Source organism: Juglans microcarpa x Juglans regia, chromosome 8D (assembly GCF_004785595.1).
Source record: "Juglans microcarpa x Juglans regia isolate MS1-56 chromosome 8D, Jm3101_v1.0, whole genome shotgun sequence".
NCBI lineage: Eukaryota > Viridiplantae > Streptophyta > Magnoliopsida > Fagales > Juglandaceae > Juglans > Juglans microcarpa x Juglans regia.
Window position 1 is genome coordinate 2,908,624 of NC_054608.1, and position 23,511 is coordinate 2,932,134.

General features: G+C 35.4%; 1 protein-coding gene across 1 annotated transcript; it reads right to left on the reverse strand.

The window, feature by feature from the left end:
• Window positions 1-1,896: 1,896 nt before the first annotated feature.
• On the reverse strand, window positions 1,897-8,382 carry LOC121243140 (wall-associated receptor kinase 5-like). Its single transcript, XM_041141207.1, has 4 exons — window positions 7,319-8,382; window positions 7,038-7,211; window positions 2,623-3,264; window positions 1,897-2,171 (listed from the first exon to the last, which is right to left on the reverse strand). Exons 1-4 carry the CDS (start codon window positions 8,196-8,198, stop codon window positions 1,897-1,899), a joined length of 1,971 nt encoding a protein of 656 aa, XP_040997141.1. The 5' UTR covers window positions 8,199-8,382.
• Window positions 8,383-23,511: the final 15,129 nt, after the last annotated feature.

Consider the following 23,511-nt stretch of genomic DNA (forward strand, 5'->3'; position numbering starts at 1 on the left):
CATCACAACTACTTCATTCACAATCCACAGTTCACAAATCACAAATAACACAACAGCGCACCATTCAGAACACAACATATTCACAACACCAATCCAATTTTAGTTTCACAACATAATAAATTATCGAGGGAAAAAGATAATAATTATACAAAAATTCTATCAATGCACTACTTTGTATACCACAATCATGGATTAGGGAATCTTTTGCTTATCCAAAATTAAAATTATTGCTTTTATCCTTTTGAATAAGTGATCATATTTTGTCGGATAGTAGCTTTCTCTATTTTAGTTTATTTTGCAGACATGTGGGGTCAAAATAATTTTCGTTTCCTACACGTGTTTCCATTTTCTATTATTTTTTTGCCCTTTTCCATGTCAAGGAGCACCGATTTGCAAGGTCCATCTTGTTCATCACTATAATCTTCCTTCTCGAAGATGTGTAGTCTCTCAATTGCTCATATTTTGATGATAATGGAATCTAGAGGCAACAATAATAAACAACAAAATAATGTTAAACTTATTGATTGTTGCAGATCATCTAGTGCCCAACAAATTGGAGAAATGAAAATAAGTTGTTAAAGTTCTATCAACATCTTGATGACTCTGACTAATTTGTGATCTAAATAGAAACATCATGCAATTCAATATTCTATAGCGTCAACCAAGCCACTTTGATTTCAAGGTAACAAGAGCACTCTCCAAACCAATTAAAAAACTCGCTTTTGAATAAGTCAAGTAAACAATTTTCACTTTAAAGCATGCAAGTTACTTGATCTACTAGTGAAAAAAAATAAAAATTTACTATAACGAAAAAAAAAAACAGAAGATTACTACACCATGAACATAGAGATGAAATGAAAAATTTCAATAATGAAACAAAACTGAAGCCAGCCCGAATCCAGATTTGAATCCACAACTCATTGGAACATTCATCCGAAACTCAAACACAGATATGAATAACAACAAAAAGATATCCCCGCAAATAAAAAGGAAACATGCATGGAATGCCATACTTCATCAAATGACTACATACACACCAAAAGAAATGATAATGCTGAAATTAAACAATCCAATCACATCAACTTTAGCATGCACACACGTGTGTGCGTGTGGGAGCTAGTTCTTATGTGCATTAATTTGAACTTAAAATCAATAGGATGATCTGTTTGAGATTCATTATAATATATTGCAAGTTTTTGTAGTAATACAAACTCATTAAAAGGAAGTCTAGTCTGATAGATATGATTAATATGGTCAACTAAACCCTTTGGACAGAGTTACAGAAGTTCCATGACTGAACGAAAAGCATTATGTCAACTGAGCATTCCATGCAGTTGAAGCGGTATGTCTTTGTTAATTTATTTAATTCTCAAGACAACTTGAAGCATGCAGTATTTCAGAAGAGAAAGAGTATTGAAACACATAAAAAAAAAGAAACATAGGAAAAACAAGCCTCAATGCAGAGTCGCTAACCACATTAGATGACAACTACAAAGGATGCGTCGTACTTGTATAAGGGAATGCGTATATAGAATAAAAGCAGGAAATTGCATATATGCATGAGAAGAAAATGACATCAACATCTGTATATGTTAGCATAAACATTCATCTTCCATCTCCCAAGGTGTATGTTCCATGGTCATTCATGCTATGATGATATCCAGTAGTTATAGTACTACTACTTTCCCTATATATGTTAGCCTCGCATGTCTCACCAAGCTGCAAGTGTTCGACTTCTTCCGAATTTGCTTCCAAGTTAACCCAGGGATGTTTTTGGATCTTTCTTATTCCTTCTAATTCCATTGCTAATTCCCTCATTGTAGGCCTCTCCTCCCCTTTTAGTGCTAAGCAGCTCCTTGCAAGCTCCACAAATTGTTGGATCTGCTCCTTATTTCCTTATGCAGCTATGTGATTTTCAAGAATTTCAAACAATCTTTCTTCTTTTATGGAAGAAATGAAATACATGGCTAGACTTCTTTGCTCCATGGTCCTAGCAAATGAAAGTGCCTCCTTTCCTGTAAGTAGTTCCACGAGCACCACTCCAAAGCTATAGACATCACTTTTCTCTGTCAATTGGTTTGTTTGCAAGTATTCAGGATCTAGGTATCCAAGAGTTCCCTGCACCACAGTTGCTAGTTGCGTTTGATCTCTTGGAACCAATCTTGAAGTTCCTGTGATACCCCATATGATATGGATAATGGTAGGTGGTGTATGGGATCCCACATTGCTTGGGAAGGAGAAGTTTTTGCTCTTTATAAGGTTCTAGTGGAGCTCCAATTGTATCATTGACTAGTCCTTTTGGAGTATAGGCCATGTGGTTTGGGCCTTCCATTGGGGCGTTACAAATGGTATCAGAGCCTATCCCAACCAGAAATGTGGGATTTGAGCCGTGCCACCTACAATGGACAGGCCCGACGAGGACGTCGGGAATTTAAGGGGGGTAGATTGTGATACCCCATATGATATGGATAAGGGTAGGTGGTGTATGGGATCCCACATTGCTTGGGAAGGAGAAGTTCTTGCTCTTTATAAGGTTCTAGTGGAGCTCCAATTGTATCATTGACTAGTCCTTTTGGAGTATAGGCCATGTGGTTTGGACCTTCCATTGGGACGTTACAGTTCCAAAGTCGGAAACTTTTGCAGTGAAATCATCATCGAGCAGTATGTTTGTTGATTTTACATCCCTGTGAATTATAGGTATTGAGGCTACAGAGTGCAGATACCATATTGCCTCAGCTGTCTCTGCAGCTATCCTCAAGCGTGTTTCCCATGGAAATGTGGATGCATTGCTTTCCTGATGAATGTGCTTAAAAAGGGTACCATTTGGGACAAATTCGTAGACAAGCAAAGGAACTTGTGTCTCTAAACAACATCCCAAGAGTTTGACAACATGCCTATGATTTATTTGGGAGAGCACAACCACCTCGTTGATGAATTGCTCAATTTGGTTTTCGTCCTCTATCTTGGACTTCTTGATGGCAACAATCTTATCATCTGCTAAAAATCCTTTGTAAACCGTACCAAAACCTCCTCGGCCAATTATCCTGCTCTCATCATAGTTTTTGGTAGCCTTCTGCAGCTCATCTACGGTAAAGATTTTAACTGTTTCTGTGGATCCTTCTTGTCTGCTGAGTTGCTGTTCTAAAATCATGCCTCCATTCTGTTGCAAGAACTTCTCTCTAAGCTTGAGAATCTTTCTTTTCTTGAGTATGAAGTACACCCAAGAGCTAAGCACAAGCAGAGAAATAAATCCTACTCCTGCACCTGCAATATTTGAAAGTCCGATCGAAGCCATTATTCATTTGAAGTACGATGTCACTCTAAGCAAAATTAAGGGTCTCAAGCAGCTAAGAATTTGTTGTGATTATTGCTCTAAGAAATACGAAACTACTTCAAGATACATACATATATATATATATATATATTATATGAATAATGATATATATGTACGACTCCTAAATGTACAAATTTTTTTTATAAAAGATGAATTCTACGGTGAAATAGTGTGAAAAAATAACTTTTTAATTTGTATGGTCAACTTTTATATAAAAGAATTTTTTTTTTCCTCTATAAGTTTTTTATAAAAGACTTGTTGGAAAGCTTTTACATTTAAAACTTATTCCTAACATTATTCTATATATAGTACCATAATTACAAATTGTAGCTTCGGAGACTTGATAAAGATTTTCATCATCACGAAGCTAGCGATTATAACCAAATAAGATGGAAAATACGATAAATAAAGTTTAAAGTATTTATGCACTTTTTTTTTTGGTCGAAAAGTATTTATGTACTTAGAATCAACCTTAATATTTTTAATTTTGAAAAAGAGAATTAATCCTAGTCATGATCAAGCTTAATTGTACCCAAAGCTGCTGGTCATTGAAGTGGACGTACATCTGACTAGAAATTAAACTAGTCGACAGCGCGATCTCATTCATTTAGAAAGAATGAGTACTACTTTGACATTTCTACGTACAAACAAATTATGTGATCGTGGGTTGTCAACTCTTTAAGAGTTAATTACAGTTTACCTCTTCGAACCTTCATTCAATTCATAATATACTTTTAAAATTAATAATTACATCAAAATAAATTCACTTATTTAGTGTCAAAACTTACTAATGTGCCCCTTCCTTCCACCAACAACGATAAATCTAACGGATACTGTCTCTACGTACTGTTCATGTGTATAATATTCATTACAAAAATATAGTTTTTATATAATTTATTACTAATTTATTACATATATTATTTTATATTTTATATGATTAATGATAAATAAATTAGATGAAAATTACATCTTTACAGTAAATGTTATGCACATGGAGATAGTTTCTGTTAGATTTAATGCTAGTGGTAGACGGAATGGACACATTGGTATGTTTTGAAAGTAAACAGGTCTACTTTGATACAATTATTAGTTTCGGAGGCAAAGTATAATTACCCACAATTCTACATATCATCCATATATACTATATATATATATATATATACACTTAAAATAATTCTACGTATAACAATGAAATGCATAAACGCCGGGTAATCACTTTAAAAAAGAGTGAGATCCACTATTAAAAAATTAATTTTTTTTCATATAGGTCCTATATTTTATTTAATTTTTTCAAAACGATTACGCGATAATTACACAATTCACGTTTGTAAATATCTTTTCTCGTATACTTATAATTAAGAGCATTCCATAAATTAACACAGTGCTGTATATAATACGCTTATATAATACATACCCCAATGCATTAATAGAAAAAAGGGGAAACTTTATTTACAAAAATAATAATAATCCTTATTCCAAACTACACCAATATTTAACCGAAGAGCAATAGTAATTTTTCTTAATTATTTATATTGTTTCCTATATATATATATATATATATTTCACAATCAACTGCATGCAAATATGATAAGCAATTAAGTTAATTATTTTTGGCAACCCGAGTAGTAGTTAGACGTACGTAGATAAACCATAACGTATATGAGTACTAGCAGCTAAAATATATATATATATATATATATATATATATATATATATATATACACACTTCGCAAAGCGTTGTGACCTGATGGCATAACATTAGGATGAAGGCATCACATCATGGCTCCAAAACGGAGTTCTTGGGTTGGACCCCCTCCACCAATGGGCCAATCCCAATGTATAAAAAATAAAATAAAATATAAAAAAATTTTATTTATCATCTACACACATTATATATTATATTTTATTATTTTTATTTTTATTAAATATGTAATATATGAATGATGAGTAAAAAATTTCAAGAAGTTTAAGAAGAATAAAATAAAAAAAAAAAGAAAAATTTAAAAAAAATACAAAAAAATGATATATATTGTGTGGAGATAATAAGTAACAAAACTCTAATATATATATATATATATATATGGGCATTGCTAGAGATCCAGCTGGGGGATCTTGTTCATGCATCCCGTTATTTTTTTTTTTTAGTTTTTATGTAGTGATTAAGAAAATATTATTTAATAATATTGTGAATTTTTTTTTTAAATATTTAAAAGTGTTAAAAAATGATATATATATATATATATATATATAGGGAGGAAGATCAGAAGAAGATCAGAGAAGAAAGAAGGATGGAAGATATATTGCACAATAATTAAATTATGCAAGCATAAAATAAACAGGCGGTTAAACCGACCATATGCATGTATGCGTATGCAAAGATAATTGTAATAAACATATAAGCTTTATTAAAATTAACAAGCTTAAAGTAATTACAAGCAATTGGTAGTGCAGATTTGCACTTACAAATATTGGGGTTAATAGGGAGAGTCAAGAACAAGGTAGAGAGGATTAGGGGTTCTCTCGAGTGAGTTCTGGAATGAGCCCTCCCTCAGCATGATAACAAGGTTCTCCTTTTATAGGATAAGGAGTTCCTGTTTACAATAATTAAAGTAACAACCCGTGGGTGTACAGTTGGAACTGTTTAGGCACGGGGCACAGGGTGTCATCATTATGTCCTCCAGCTGTCTCTGAGGGCGGCTGCTTTGGGCAAAAGACGACAAATTAGAATTCGGTCCACTCTGTGACGTCCAGCTGTCTCTATGGGCGGCTGATTTTGGCGCAGAGTGTCAATTATCTTCAAAGAGGACTGTCGGTCTTCTTTGAACTCAAGAAGTAGTCAATCATCTTCTGGTTTTGGAATACCTTCCGAATCATGACCAAACAAATTGCTGTATGAAGCCTCGGAGGATGCTTCCGAATTTTCTTCAGAATTATCACTCGTAGACTTGGACAGTTGTTGTTCCAACAATTTTAACAAATCTTTTTTTCCGAGTCTGCTGAGGATGTTATCTTTGACAGACTTGGAAGATTTTTTAGAGGAGGAGCTGGTGGCTTTTCCTCTTGATGAAACTGTTGGTGAATCAGGGGCCTGAATAACTAGGGGGTATTCAGGTATTGCTGAACCAGACTTAATTGCAGGGAATTCCTTCTTGTCTTCTAAATCAGGGGCGACTTGAGGGAAATCCTTAATCATCTGGCTGATCACTTTTTCAGTATAACCGTACCTATCCCACCATTTTGTGAAATAAGCTCGGTCCAGTATATTTGCATTTCTCTCATAAGTCCATTTGAAGATCCATGGAAGTTTGTAGGTCTTACAGAAATGGAGCTCATAAGGGAACATTTGAGAATGCCGATTCAATTTTGTATTGGCAAACTGTTGATAGAAAGTAAAAGCTCTGGCGAGCTGCTCAGGGAGATTCTGGGGAATTAAACCAAATAGGTCCCACCATTGTAGAAACCAGTAAGGGAAAGTTCCTTTGAATCTTTTATCAAAATTGAAGAACCATGAATGGCTCATATCAGGTACCTGAAAGAACATGAAACGTCTCCAGGCAGTTATGTAATCAAAGTAATTATAACTCAGTGCAGAGTCGTGGAGTCTTTTAAGAGTGGATGGGTTGGTGCCCCATTCGTCTTCTGTGATGACTCGGAGGATATAAGCACTGTAGAAACCAGTATATATATATAGACACACACTTACCAATGGCAATCCGATTAATTATTACGAAATCCGCTTCACAGCCTCCATGATCTTTTGTTCCGTTACCATGGTACCACTTTGGGCAACGACATGTATAGCCGCCTGGTGTGTTGACACAGCCTTTCGCTGTGCTGCAGTTTTGTGTACGAATTGGATCGTTACATTCGTCAATGTCTGCGCGCGAGTCAATTGATCATGATCATGATAAAGGGCATCACATATCGAAACGATTGAATGGGAAAATATTTAGTGAAATCAATCAAAATTCCTATATAAAATACCTTCGCAACCGTCAGGGTGGTAGGGGTTCCCTAGGTAACCCGGCTCACACTTGCACTGGTACCCGGATCTTGTTTCTGGGTCATGGCATATACTGTTCTTATTCCGACACGCGAAATTCGGTTTTTTCTTAGCTTGTTCACACGTCTCGTTCCCAATTGCCCAATCAAGCACCATTGGAAGCATTTTGGGTGGCAGATTCTTAAGGTAATTCGTGGAGAAGTTGAACGTCCCTTTTTCGACAACAAAAGCATAGCCGCAGGGATTGAAGTTCCATATACCTGTGTGATTATTAAAGCTGTATACTTGCATTTTAATATTCTGCAATCCATCTGGAAACTGTGCCTTGCAACACCCGACGCCAGAGCAAGAGCCATTGAAAGCATTTCGAAGGCTGCTACACTCAGATGCGCACCCGGTCGAGTAATTTTCTCCGTTTTGGTACCAACGGAAAAATGCAAAAGTGTCACAGCCAACAACAGTGAACTGATTTCTGGTTTTAGAAATGGTGAATGGGGCTACGTCCAAGTAGCTATTTCCAGTACTCTCGGGTGTGAGTGCACCCGACTTAAGGTAACAGTCTTGGGCTACGTTTTTCAGGACATGCATCTCATGTGCTTCAATGGATATGTTTTTAACAATGAGATTACCTGTCTTTGGATCAGAGCCATCACAAGTGATGTTAAAGCTCTGATTATCCTCATTTAAGTAGCAGTCTTTACTCAACCCAAATGGAAATGGAATTTCTACGTCCCCACACTTGTGGGTACTGCAGCCAGGCTTGGCTTGAGCTGCTGCTACCGCCGCCGCCACCACCATCGCAAAGAGTATCAGCACTCCAATAAATGAGATTAATTGCAAAATCTTGGAGACTAAGCCCATGGCCAGAAGCTGTAGATATTTTCAAGAAGATAATGTTCTCTTCTACTTTGTGTTCACAAGTGCTTAAAAGTTTCCTGGACAGCCTATGTGTGTGTGTGTGTGTGTGTGTGTGTGTGTGTGTGTGTGTGTGTGGACATAACTTATTTTTAAAAGATAAATATTTTTGTCAAATAGTCGATACTTTTTATTTAAAATATAGGTATAAATTAAACAATTATAGGAAGTGATTCATCTTTTTATTATTACTCTTCCTTGTGACAGACACAAGGAAGATTAACAAGTGGTCCCTTAACACACACACACAACACAAACAGAGAGAGAGAGAGAGAGAGGCTAAATGGTAGGGACAGTTGTGGTATATACCTTTCCTCTGGTCCGAGATAAGCGCTGCTAAGATTGAGAGGTGCACCCATAAATCCATCCCTAGGTACACATCTTGCATCCATGTAGCAGCTGGCACACCGGCTTTTACTGCCACCTTCTCTCATTCCTCCTTGTCCGACTATTTAATTGCATATGTATCAGATTCTAGCCCCTTTGCATTGCCATAACTGATATTGCATGAAGCTTCGTGTTTAGGACCAAAAAAGATCATTGAATTATGTCCATGAATTCAGCCATAAAGAAGGGAATGCAATACAATGCAACGCTTATAGGCTCTCTTAGGCCTATTGTTTCACCCTTTTCCCCCTCTAGATTTGGATCCATAAAGTAGAGACATAGACGTATTAAGTAAAGCTTTTATTGATAATTTAATTTTGTCTGAAAATTAAATTCATTGGACAATTATAAATACTGTACATAAGACTTATTTTTTGTATCTGTCTCACTCTATCATTTTAGCTCTCCGGCCGAGACTTTTCCTAGTTAATGGATCGAGGACAATGCCATTTTTTTTTTTTTTTTTGCTCAAACCAACCATATATAAATCAAAGGGGAGAACAAAGTTATAGAGTTATAGAATAAATACAGAACATAAAGAAGATCTATAGGGGGTCAAATCCAGTATGAGTCCAATAGAGAGAATCATGAGTGACAGGATCCTGGGTACTGCTTAATGAGTTAGCAACCCTTTGAGCAAGCTCATGTGCCTTATGGTTGGCACTTCTGGGAACATGTAGGGATCTCCAGTCCATGAATTGACTGAGTTGATGTCGACAATCCTCAATGATGTTTTGGATAGACCAATCAATGTCTTCGTGGCTATCACTGATGGCTTTGTGTACAAGTTGAGAGTCGCTTTCTAGGAAAATAAATTGAGCTCTGAGTGCAAAAGTTTCCTTGATTGCCAGTAATGTTGCTTGAGCTTCACCATAGAAAGGGGTGGATGCTTTTTGCCTATGATTTAAGAATTTCTCCTTTTGAGTTGCTACATATGCCTGCAATAATGGTGAATTTTTCCTGGATAGCTACATCATAATTTACCTTCATGAAGCCGAGGGGAGGGGCTAACCAAGTTGCTTGATTGAGATTGTTTAGTTTTTGTTGCCAGGCTGTTGTGTGTTCCAAAGAAAGGCGGTTGATTAGGTTGGAGATCTCTAAGGTTGAAGGGATTGTTTGTCCAAGATTGGCTTTGTTGCGGTACATCCAAGTTTGGAGGCAAATATTTGAAAGGGATGGGTTTGGTCGGGGGAGAGGTTTAGAGTGGGATTATGAGAAATTATCAGATTGATCCAATTTTGAATGGATTGGGTTGAGAAAGTTTCAATGTCGAGGGGCCAAGGGGATTGACACCAAATAACATGGGATAAATGGCAACTAAGGAAGATGTGTTCAAGAGTGTCGGGGGTGGAGTGGCAAATTGGGCAAGAGATATCTGTTGTGGTTGGAAGGTGAAGGCGAGAGGCAATATTGGTTTTTATGGGGAGGGAATTCCAGATGATTTTCCAGAGAAGGAGTTTCAAACGAGCTTCAAGTTTGAGTTTCCAGAGTTTTTTCCATTGGATTTCAGGTAGATCTAGATCTTGAGGGAGTATTGAAGTGCTGGAAATGAGGTTATATGCTGATTTGATGGAGAACTTTCTTGAGGGGGATGGCGCCCAGATGCGTTCATCATTGTTGTGATTTGTAGGAAGATGGATGTTGAGAATTGAGTTAGCAACATTGGGATCAAAAGATGAGAGAATTTTTTGCCTATCCCATTGCTTTGGGTGTTGTTGGATGAGGCTGGAAACAAGCATTGAGATGTCTTGATTGAGGCGAGGTGTAGGTGGGGAGGAGTGAGGGATCCAATTATCCTGGAAGAGCTTAATGGATCTTCCATTTTTGGCCAAGAGGAAATCACCTTTTTTTATTGCAAGTTTTGTTTTGCTTAAAACTTTCCAAAACCAAGAGCTTGATGATTTGACATTTGAAACGAGAAATGGATCATTTTTCATATATTTGGTAGTATTGGTTTGGCCCAAATCTTGTTGGAACCGGTAGAGAGTTGCCAACTAAGTTTGGAGAGGAGTGAAAGGTTTAGTGAATGCATCTTTCGGATTCCAAGACCTCTTAAAGGCTTTGGTTGACAAATTGAGTCCCAGCTTTTCAAGTAGAGATGCTTTGCATTGTCCTGTTTGTGACCCCACCAAAATTTCATGAGCATGGAATCAAGAGAATTACAAAGGTTTTTGGGGAGGAGGAAAGAAGACATACTGTATAAGGGAATGGTTAAGGTCACTGAGGTGATGAGTGTGGTTTTGGCAGCTTGAGAGAGGACTTTTGCTTGCCAGCTCTCAAGTTTGGAAATGATGCGGTTTTTTATGGCTTTGAAGGCTTCATTTTTGTTTTTTGGGAGGATGAGAGGTAGTCCAAGGTGTTTGGTTTTCGCGGGTAGTTTTTTCAAATGTAAAGTGTTGAGAAGAGCCAAAGTGGTTTGGGGAGGGGTGTTCTTGCTAATGAAGGCCGTGGATTTACTATTGTTGATGTTTTGTCCAGACCAGGCCATGTAAGTAAGGAGAGTTGATTGGATGATGTTTGCTTCTTGCAGATTTGCTTTTGAAAAGAGGATGAGATCGTCTGCAAAGAGAAGGTGTGTGATTGGGGGACAAGAGTGAGCTATTTTGATGCCATGAAGGTGGTTTGATGTTTCAGCTTTGATGAGTAACATGGATAAGACTTCTGTGCCCATGATAAAAATGAATGGGGATAGTGGATCTTCTTGTTTGAGCCCACGAGTGGGAGCGAAATACCCATAGGGTGAGCCATTGAGAAGAATAGAGTATTTAGGCGTGGTGATGCATTCTTTGATCAACTGAATCCATTTTTGTCTAAAACCAAGGCATTTTTTAATGTAAAGGATAAAGTCTCATTCCATTCTATCAAAAGCTTTCTCCATATCCACTTTAATGGCCATGCTTCCATTTTTCCCTTGTTTTTTGCGAAATTTGTGGAAGAGTTCATGGGCTATAATGGAGTTTTCTTGGATAATTCTACTTGGGACAAAAGCAGCTTGTAGAGGAGAGATGAATTTATGAAGCACCTTTTTGGGTCTATCCCCAAGATTTTTTTAAATTATTTTGTAAGTAACATAGCACAAACTAATGGGTCTATAGTTACTCACATTGATTGGTGCATCATTCTTGGGGATGAGGGCAATATGGGTGTGATTCATTTCTTTGAGAAGATGGCCATGTTGAAAGAAGTACTTCATAGCTGCTATGATGTCTTTGCTTGTAATCTGCCAAATATTTTTGAAAACATTTGTTGTCATTCCATCCGGTCCTAGGGCTTTGTGGACCCCCAGGGTAAATAGTACTTCTTTTATTTTAGTATCTTTTGGTATGCTGCAGAGAGAAAGGTTATCAGAAGGGTTAACAATAGACGGAAGGAGATTTGCAAGCTCATTAGGAAATTGTGGATTGCTTGATGAATAAATCTTCTTGAAGTGCTCTACAAAAAGTTCTCCAATGTCTATATGGCCTGTTCTCCAATTGCCTTCTTGATCTTTTAGTAAATCTACTGAGTTCCTGCAGCGCCTGATGACAGTACTAGCATGAAAGTATTTTGTGTTGAGATCATTGGAGGAGAGCCATTGCTGCCGAGATTTTTGCTTCCATAACGATTCTTCTCTTTGTAATTGCTCATGGAAAGCTAAGCATAGAGCTTCCTCTCTTTCTTTGTTTTCTCTAGTAGGGCCCAAACTCTGAATATATTCTATTTCTGTGTTGAGTTCTTTGATTTGCTGCTTTATAAGACCAAAATGCTTGTGGTTCCAGTCCTTGATGAAATTCTTTACCACCTTGATCTTTTGGGTGAGGACAAAGAGTGGGGATCCATTGATGGGGTAGTTCCATGCAGCTGCTATTGTTGTTAAGCAACTTGGGTCCCTGAACCAAAAGTCTTCAAATTTAAAAGGTTTCTGGAGATTTGGGAGAGTTCCATTGGTATTAAGAAGGAGGGGGTTGTGATCAGAAGAAGTTGCCGGGAGGTGGGTGATATTGGTGTTGGGAAAAATGATTCTCCATTGATCATTTGTTAGCTCTCTATCTAGTCTCTCACGGATGTTGGCTTTTCCCTCCCTTTTGTTGGACCAAGTGTATGGGGAACCCTGAAATCCTAAGTCAATGAGGCCAATACTTTGTATGAAATGAGTGAGATAATTTTTTATTGTGGATGGGGATGGGCGACCCCTCTTTTCTCATTATGTGTACAAATTTCATTCATGTCACCTATACAGATCCAAGGCCCTTGATTGGTGTTAGAAATGCTTGCCATATTTTTCCAAAAAATTTCCTTCTATTGCCAGTAACTAGGCCCATACACAAGAGACATCAAATAACTAGAAGAGGTAACACCATAATATATCAAAATATTTATAATATTACTGGAAATGCTAATCACATCAAAGTGGAGACCAGGTCTCTGATTACGCCCAAAGAATAATGTGGTAGTTGTAGCATAACTTTGTGGTGTCGATTTCACATAGAGATAAATTAAAAGAATTGTAGAAGGAACAAAGAAACTAAAGAAAGAGATTAAATGATTAATGGAGAATAAAAATTAATTTTAAATGCAAATTAAAATGAAGCAAAGTGACTAACGGAAAAAGTAATCAAGTTTGACAAACAGTAAAGCGTCGGGAATCCCTTGCACAAATATAGTATTTTAATTATTCTTAATTCATTGAATAACTCAATTGGAAACTCAATTCCTAATATTCCCAATCGGAAGGTATAGATTTATAAACCAAGATTAAACCAAATGTAGCCCTTTGAAAAATCATTCACCACTTTTAAAATACGTAAATTATTATCACTATTGAGAAAATCCAACGACGACAATATACTCAGGAAGTAATATTGCAGCAAAAAATTAAATCAATATAGATAAATAATTGATCCAAACATAATCAAAGAACTAATCCATTCAATAGAAAAAAACGTGATTGAATTCATAAACAGAATAAATTCTAAGATTATTCGGAGAAGAAAACATTAACAATGAATTGAGAATAATAAAATAAAAGAGTTATAGTAATTGGAAATCGAATGCATAAATAAAAAATAAATTAAAAATATCATCTCATGTGTAAATTCATCGCTAGCCCTACTTGAGAATTTAGTTACCCATAAATATAATGGAAAAAAAAATCTCAAGAGAAAAATAGAGCAAACGGTGGCCATGGAAATTAATTTCAGATCTTCCTCCTTCAAACTGAGCTGTCTCCCCTCTTCTGAACTTCCCAATTTTATGCTAATGATATGCTTAAATAGGATAGGAAAGAAACCCTAATGTCTTCATATTCCCGCACACAAAATCGTCTAAATTTTAGGACTCAATTTGGCAGCCACGTACGCACTTCAAGAGTTCGAGTTTGGAAATCCTTATTAGATACAACTTTGTAGCCCTTTAAGATAGATTTCCAACGCATCAAGAATCACATCAATCCGATATTTGAACATAAAGTTATGGTTAAAATAATAAAGTATATCCATTCTGTCTCCTAGCGCATTTTGGACTCTGATCCGAATTACTCTCAAACCCCATCATTATCTTTATTTAAAGAGTCCTACGCTCGTTGAAAGTTCTTAGGTTGTTTCAACGTCTTGACCACTTGAAAGTCCTTTGAATTTGAATGGATTTGGACTTGCTCTTTTATAAACTTTGAAATTAAACATAAAAATCTACTTAGGAGTATCCCAAAATAAATAGAAACTCAATTCAAGAATACACATTAATTTCAATGATTTCTATTAACATTTTAACATTTTAGTCCAATAATAAGGTATTTAGAGTGCACTTTCGTACACTCATCACACCCCCCAACTTGCTTATTGTTTGTCCCTAGCAATTTCTATGCTAAAGAAATAAAAGAGATGAGAATCACTAAAATAGGCCACCAATTCACATTTTCTAGATTCACATATCAAAAACAAACTAAGGAATCCATTAACCCATCAAGATCAATCCACTTATAGCAATTCACAGAGTGTGTGTGTTTTCCAAGTTATAACCATTTTACCACTAATCTTGACACATGCAACATCAAGAACGTCTCAAGCAAAATGGTCAACTCTATAACTCACGGGTATAATAGTGTTTCATGTAAGAGCTCTCTCTATAGAGTTGACAAATGGTATACACACAATTACATAGAGATTTAGGTAATTATGAACAACCAACAAGTAAGCATTGATCTTATGATAGAAACACTAATAAATGAGAATTCAACCATTCTTTCCAAAAGCTTACTTAGGATTAGAATGGTCAACACAAAAGGTTGTAATGTGGCTTAGGTTTGGGACTATATGAAAAAAATGAAAAAGGATTCAAAATCTTCCAAGTACATACAAAGGGAATATTATTAAATATCTCCGTAGACCACACTTATCACTTGATGTTTCAGATCATTGAATAATGCCTCTTTTTCCTTTTCTTTTCTTTTTTCATTTTTTTTATAATTTGGTGAACAATTATGTCACTCTGGTATTTTACTATTTCTACCCAGCCTTGATATTTGTGCTTTTGGAGCTCACTCACTTGAATACCTTGTAACTCATGTTCTTCCATTTTCTCTCTCTTTTTTTTTTTTTTTTTTTTATTTCATACAAAAAAAAAATAGGAATTCCACATCTAATACACACTTGGAAGTAACAAGGGTAGGGAAAATAAGTGTGTAGGTTATACTCCAATGTGGAGAGGTAAGGATAATGTAGGCATATGAAAAGAAAAAGCTACATGTGTTTATTGGCTCAAAGTTGGCTACTAGGAGTCTATGATGAAAAATGGTTAGATTGAAATGCTCAATCGTTGATCCTAAGTTGACGTTCGTCATATCCCAAGTATATCCACCATCTTACCACAAACCATGCAATGATATTCTCACAAGAAGTACCCAATTCAACAGATCAATAAACGCTTATCACAATTTACTGCATTTGTAGGCTCTCAATCATCTCCAAAACTCACACGAATACTTAAGCAACAGAGTTTTCTAGCTACATGTGTCAAACTACCATCTTACCACAAACCTTGGATGAGTGCATTAGAGGTTTTGTGAATGCCTCAACAAAAATGATTATGGTGGGTTTGGTGAATTCACGAAGATGACTATGAATGAGAATGAGTACACATGTGAAAAGGATGCATGTGTGATGCAAAATTAAAAAAAAAAATTGACACATGAGAATATGCTACAAAGTTCCAACAAGCATTTTCAATACTGAATTTGTACCACCACCCCCAACTTAAATGAACCATTGTTCTCAATGTTTAAAAATTGAATTTGAATGGGGAATAACTAAAAATGGTAGAATACATCTGATGAGTGACGTGGGTAGCTCACTAAGCACCAAAGATGGTAACCTGAAATGACAAAATGAAACTAACCTGCAAACAAAAACAAAGAAAACAACAGCAAATAAAAAGGAAAATAAAGAAAATAAGAGAAAACAAAAACAAAACAAAACAAACAAAACAAATAAAGAAAAACATACATGCGTGGTGTGGTCAAGGTTGATAGACCGGATCCACAAGTAGAATGTCTTCTACTTTTGAAATATTTCTATCAATTAATACTTTAAGACGTTGACCATTTACTTTATTTCTACCGCCCCAATTGCAAAAACATTCTTCAAAACAAAAGGGTCGGTCCACCTAGACATAAGTTTTTCTGGATGCTTATGGAGTCTAAAATTATATAAGAACACTCGATCATTAGGCTTAAACGTTTTTCTCAAAATATTTTCTCATGAAACGCTTTAATTTTAGTCTTATAGATTCTAGAGTCATCATTTCTCAACTCCTCTAACTCGGTCAACTGAAATTTTCTAAGCTTACATGATTCTCCCATGTCAAAATTGAAATGCTTGATGGCCCAATAAGCTCAATGCTTGAGCTCTATAGGTAAGTGGCAAGGCTTTCTAAAAACAAGGCTATAAGGTGACATGTCTATGGGAGTTTTGAAAGCTGTACGGTAGGCCCAAAGCGCATCAATTAGTCTCAAAGACCAATCTTTGCGATCAAAGTTGACCATTTTTTCCAAAATTTGCTTAATTTCCCTGTTTGCAAGTTTTACCTATCCACTTGTTTGGGGATGGTAGGCAGTAGAGATCTTATGTACCACCCCATATTTTTTCATTAAAATCTCAAAAGAACGGTTGTAAAAATGTGTGCCCCGGTCACTAATGATAGTACATAGTGTACCAAATCGAGAAAACACATTCTCTTTGAGAAATTTAATTACCGTCCTATTATCATTACTCCTGCAAGTTGCTGCCTCTACCCATTTTGACACATAATCTAGTGTCACAATAATATATTGGTATAAAAAAGGAGGAAATGGTCTTATAAAATCAATGCCGTAATAATAAAAAATTTCAATCACTAAAATTGGGTTTAAGGGCATCATATTAAGACGGGACATAACTCCTAACTTTTGACAGTTTTTACATGAGCAACAATAGATGCTTGCATCCTTAAACAAGGTGGGCCAATAAAATCTACACTGTAGAATTTTTGCAACAATTTTCTTCATTGAAAAGTGGCCCCCACAAGGTTGGGAGTGACAAAATTTCAAGATTTTAGCAATCTCTTCATCAAGGATGCAATGCCTTAAAATTTGGTCAAGGTAGTATTTGAAAAGGAAAGGGTCATCCCAATAGAAATTATGTACCTCAGTCATGAACTTCCTCTTGTCCTGAGCGTTCCAATCCATCGGTATCTCACCTGCAGCCAAAAAATTCACAATGTGAGCAAATCATGGTAGAGAAATAATAGAAAGTAAATGCTTATCGGGAAAATCATCCCTGATTGGCAGGTGATCAAATGTGTCATCAAATGTGAGCCTCGAGAGATGGTCAGCCACCACCTTCTCCACTCCTTTCTTGTCTTTATGGTGGTGTCAAATTCCTGCAAAAGTAAAATCCATTGTTTAGTCGTGCCTTAGCATCCTTCTTTATAAGAAGATACTTAAGGGTTGCATGATCTGTAAAAATAATAATAGCAGAACCAATCAAGTAAGTACGAAACTTATCCAAAGCAAACACTACATCTAGCAACTCTTTTTTAGTGGTGGAGTAATTCATCTGAGTACTATTTAGAGTTCTACTAGCATAGTATATGACAAAAGGCTTCCCCTCCCTTCGCTATCCAAGAACAACACCTACAGCAAAATCACTAGTATCACACATGATCTCAAAAGGTAAAGTCCAATCAGGTGGCAGCATTATGGGTGCTGAGGTAAGCTTGCCAATTAGCTTTTTAAAAGCCTCTTGACAAGCTTGTGTCCACTCAAATGAGGCATCTTTAGCTAGGAGTTCACATAGTGGTCTAGATATGGTGGAAAAATTCTGTATGAACCTCTTATAAAAGCCCGCATGTCCAAGAAAGGATCTCACATCCTTTACTGTCTTAGGTGTAGGCAACTTAGAGATTAATTCAATTTTAGATTGATCAACCTCTATCCCCTAAAAGAAATAAAATTCCCTAAGATAATACCTGAAGGTACCATAAAGTGGCATTTCTCTCGATTCAAAACCAATTCCTTCTCCTCACAACGAGTCAACACTCTCTCTAAATTCAATAAGCATGCATCAAAAGAAGATCCAAAAACAGTCAAGTCATCCATAAAAACTTCCATGCAATTTTCAACCATGTACTAAAAATGCTCATCATGCAACGTTGAAAAGTAATAAGTGCATTACACAATCCAAATGGCATTCTACGAAAAGCATAAGTACCAAAATGACAAGTAAAAGTGGTTTTATCCTGGTCTTTTAATGCAATTTCAATTTGATAATAAATAGAATAACCATCCAAGAAATAATAGAAAGGATGACCAGCCACACGCTCAAGAATTTGATCAATAAAAGGGAGAGGAAAATGGTCTTTCCGGGTGGTAGCATTCAATTTTTTATAATCAATGTACATCCACCACCCAATCACAAGTTTTGTAGGGGACTAACTCTCCCAGGTCGTTCTTTACTACAGTAATACCTGACATTTTAGGAACAACCTGTGTAGGACTTACCCATTTACTATCCGTAATAGGATATATCATTCCTGCATCTAATAGTTTCAACACTTCATTCTTCACCACTTCTTTCATAGTAGGATTAAGCCTACGCTGGAGGTCTCTACGAGGGTTATCCTGCAAAATCACGATGACATGCACAAAGTATTGTAGCTTGGATAATGGAGTTCAAGAAACACCCAAAAAATGCTTCAGGGGTGATCAAGATTTTTAAATTTTGACCTGAAGTCAATATTTATCCTTTTTCGAATGCAAAATTGAGAATAATATTACAGTGTGAGTAATACTAAAAAATTAAACACTGTAAATATTTAAAAAAATAATAATTAACAGAAAATAATATTTGGAAATATTTGAACTATTGTCTTTTCTGTTGAGAAATAAAGAACAGATGGAAGCAGAATTTTGGCAATATGGTGACACTCCCGTGAGGGTATTTATCCCACAAGTTGGTGATAAACAAAGAGAATTGAGTGCATTCATTTGTGCACCAATGACCCCTATTTATAAGCCATCATGCACCGGTTGGCAAATGATACAACCATTGATAAACCAATGGTAACCCAAAGGTCACAACCTTAAAAAGTGACACAACTGGTTGACAAAGGGTACAACCATTGGTAAACTAATGGTAATCCAAAGGTAAAAAATTTAAGAAGTGACACAACCTTTTGACTAAATCAAAAAGTTGTCTTTTGACACTTCACTAGTCACACACAACCTTTTGACTAAATCAAAAGGTTGTGTCTATTGATACTTTTTTAAACATCACCCCTCATGGGAATCATCACCATGTTAGAGGGTGTCAATCCAAGGAGTACACCGTTTGGTGATCACACCCCTTAGAATAACATCTCCCACTTGATCACACAAAACGGTGATGATCCAGTTGAGTATTGTACCTTGGTACCAAAATGAGCTTTCCACGACTCAACTCTCATCTGCTACTCTTGTAGATCAGCGTCAGAGCATGATAAGCTTCTATGTGCACATATTTTTTGTCATTACCTTATCTAACCGTACCCTTTACCATATGTACTCCCACTAATCACATATTAGGGGTGACTTCATTTCACTAAAAAAAAAAAATTAGTGAACGGTATCAATTCTCTATAACTGGATCAATAATCCATAGCCCGTGATTGGATCAATTATTCATTCCGCTGTCATAATTGATAACTTCAGCCGAATACATAACACATGTATCGACTTGCGCTGAATTTTCGTTAAACACTTCCTGTAGAGGCTATTCTTGAGATTTTCCCTAATCACCGTATCAACGACTTTGCAAATGATTAATCGTTTAATTTGATAATCAAATCACATTTCACTAAAAACTTTAGTGAATGACACTGAATTTTCGTTAAGTACTTACTCACATGAATATTTCCTTAATCACCTTATCAACGACTTTACCATGATCAACCTGCATTGAAATTTCATCAAGTACTCACCCTAAGGCTATTCTTGAGGTCTTTCTTGATCACCTTAGGCTATTCTTGAGGTCTTTCTTGATCACCTTATTAGTGACTTTACAAATGACCAAAATTTTTATTTGGGTATCACCATAACTCCATTTTCTAGACGTTCCCAGAATTTGTCGAGTTATGCATGTCGACCATGAGATTGTTTCACCTAGGTTTCTCTCAATCCGATTCTAGTCATATGTTCACTGAATTTCTCTAGAGATAAACCTTTGGACATAGGATCTGCTACCATCTCGGTCGAGAAAATGAAATTAACTTTGGCCTCACATCTTTCCACTATATCTAAAATATATTGATAATGCACATCAATGTGTTTTCCATTGGAACTCTGTACTCTACTTTTTATCAATGAAATGACAGATTGATTATCACAAAACACATTGATTGGTTATGTGGACGTACCCAAATTCAAGTTTTCAACAAAGCGTTTTATCCACACCGCATTACTCACTGCAGTACTACAAGCAATATACTCTACTTTCATAGTAGACTTAGCAACACAACCCTGTTTCTTACTTAACCAAGAAACTGTTATTTCACCAAATAGAAATATATATCCAGTTATAGATTTTTTATCATTTACATCTCTTCCAAAATCAGCATCACTATAGCCGATTAATTCTAGATCACTGTTTCCATAGCACAATTTCAAATTTTTGGTACCTTGTAAATATTTTAATATACGCTTCACTGCTTGCCAATGTTCTTTACCTGGATTGGATTAAAATCTGTTTACCAATCCTATTGCATGACAAATATCTGGTCTAGTAATTGTCATTGCATACATGAGGCTTTCCACAGCTTGAGCATAGAAAACTTTAAGCATTTCACTTATTTGCTCCTCATCTTTTGGACACATACTTTTATTTAAAGTATGAGCTTTGCAAACAGGCGTACTTAAAGATTTACAATTTTTCATACCAAATCTTTTAAGTACTTTTTCTAGATATTTTTCTTAATTTAAATCCAATAGATTTGAATTTCTATCTCTAGAAATTCTTATACAAAGAACATAGACGGCTTCACTTATATCTTTCATTTCAAATTTAGATTTCAAGAATTCCTTTGTTTCATGCATCATATCTTACTTGCCAGTAATATATCATCAACATAAAATGATAATAATGTTAATTTATTATCATTTTTTCATATGTATACACAATGATCTAAATGACTCATTTCATATCCCATTTCCAAAATGGCTTGGTGAAATTTCAAGTACCACTGTCTTGAAAATTGCTTAAGTCCATACAGTGACTTCCTCAACCTGTAGACTTTATCTCCATGTCTTTTAATTTGGAATCCTTCTGTTTGAATCATAAAGATATCCTCTTTTAATTCACCATTGAGAAAAGTTGTTTTTACATCTAACTGAAGTAATTCCAAATTCATCCTAGCAACAATGGACATGATGATCCTTATTACGGATGTGAACTTCGCCACAAGCGAATATGTATCCACAAAGTCTATACCTGGTTGTTAAGTATATACGTTGGCCACTAACCTTGCTTTGAACCTTTCCAAACTACCATCAACTTTAAATTTTCTTTTTAGAACCCATTTACAACCAATAGTTTTTCTAATTTTTGGAAGATCTGTTAACTCCCAAACATTATTTTTGTTTATTGATTCTATTTCATCTTTCATGGCTTCAAGCCATTTATCTGAATCAATACTATTGACTGCCTCAGAAAAATTTTCAGGATCATTATCTAAATTTTCTAAACTGGTATTTAGTACATAATGATCTTGAAATAATATTGATGGTCTTCTGGATCTTTTACTCCCACTGTCTCCAACATCAATACCTAAATATTGATTTTCATCTAATTTTCTTCTATTTTTATTATTCTGGATTTGAATAATATCAGAATTTTCATTGTCAGACTCTGTAGAGATCTGTTGATTCTCTAAATCATTTAATAAATCTATCTGATTAACATGAGTAATAAGGTTCGTATTTTCCAAGAAAACGGCATCCTTACTTTATATTAATCCTTTCAGAATGATAAAATCTATAGCCACTTCCGTTTTCTACATACCCAATAATTAAACCTGCATTCTCAGGGTTTACTTTTTAATTTATCCATTAGTGGCTTCGGGATAAGCACTTGTGCCTTACAACCCCACATTTTGAGCTTACTTAAGTTTGGTTTATATCCCGTCCATAACTCGTAAGGTGTAAGAGGTTTTGTTTTAGTTTAAACTCTATTCAATATATATATAGCAGTCGATAATGCTTCACCACAAAAATATAATGGTAGATCAGCAGATGTCATCATCAATCGCACCATATCCAATAGAATTCTATTTCTCATTTCTACAATGCCATTATGTTGAGGTTTATATGGCATAGTATAAATATGTTTTATACCATTCAATCTGCAGAAATTATATAAAGCTTCAAATTCTCATCCTCTATCACTATTCAAACTTTTAATGAGCCTACCCAACTGGGTTTCTACTTCTAGTCTTCTAATTTAAATTTTTTAAATTTCTCAATTGCCTCATATTTATACTTGAGTAAGTAGATATGCCCATATTTTGAATAATTATCAGTGAAAGTAATAAAGTACTCCATTCCTTTATGAGTTTTTGCTTTAAAAGGTCCACAAATATCAGAATGTATAATTTCTAGTAAATCCGTAGATTTCTAACTTTTTGAAAAAGATTTACTACTCATTTTTCCTTTGATACATAGTTCACATATATCAAAATTATCTGAGTTTATTTGTGGTATTAATCCACTTTTACACATTCTGCTCATCTTATTTTTATTTGTATGACCTAATCTTAAATGCCATAAATATGCACAATCTGTAGACATATTCACATAATTAGAAATAGGTATTTTATTAATATCAACATTCAGTACATACATATTGTGATCTTTCACGCCTTTCACTGACACATTGCCCTTACTTATTACAATGATTCCAGACTTAAACTCAACTGTGTAGCCTTTCTGATCTAGTACTGGCACTGATACTAAATTCTTACGAATACTACGTACATATAAAACATCACTAAGTAAAATAACTGAATCATTCACTTTTAATTTATGTAGCTTGCCCCAAGATATCACAGTATGTATTGTTGCCCATATACATTCTATGCTCTCCTGTTTGTTTATCTTCAAGTTTGACAAATATCTTTATTCCAGGATATATGTCTTGTTACTGCAGAGTCAACCCACCATGAATCTGACGTTGGTTCCACTAGCATCACTTCTGATATTGTTATCACAATTTCCTTACTTTTTTGCGCTTTTCTTTTATTAGGATATTATGATTTGTAATGTCCATTCTTTCCACATTTAAAACAGTTTTCAGAAAATGGTTTATTATGTTTTCTTTTTAACCATTTATTT

Excerpts from the sequence above, each read along its gene's own strand:
- LOC121243140 (XM_041141207.1), bottom strand. The coding sequence starts at position 8,198 with ATGGGCTTAGTCTCCAAGATTTTGCAATTAATCTCATTTATTGGAGTG. Across the intron at positions 7,212-7,318 it reads CCACCCTGACGGTTGCGAAG|ACATTGACGAATGTAACGAT; the intron begins GTATTTTATATA and ends ACTCGCGCGCAG. Across the intron at positions 3,265-7,037 it reads AATTAATCGGATTGCCATTG|GTGCAGGAGTAGGATTTATT; the intron begins GTAAGTGTGTGT and ends CAAATATTGCAG.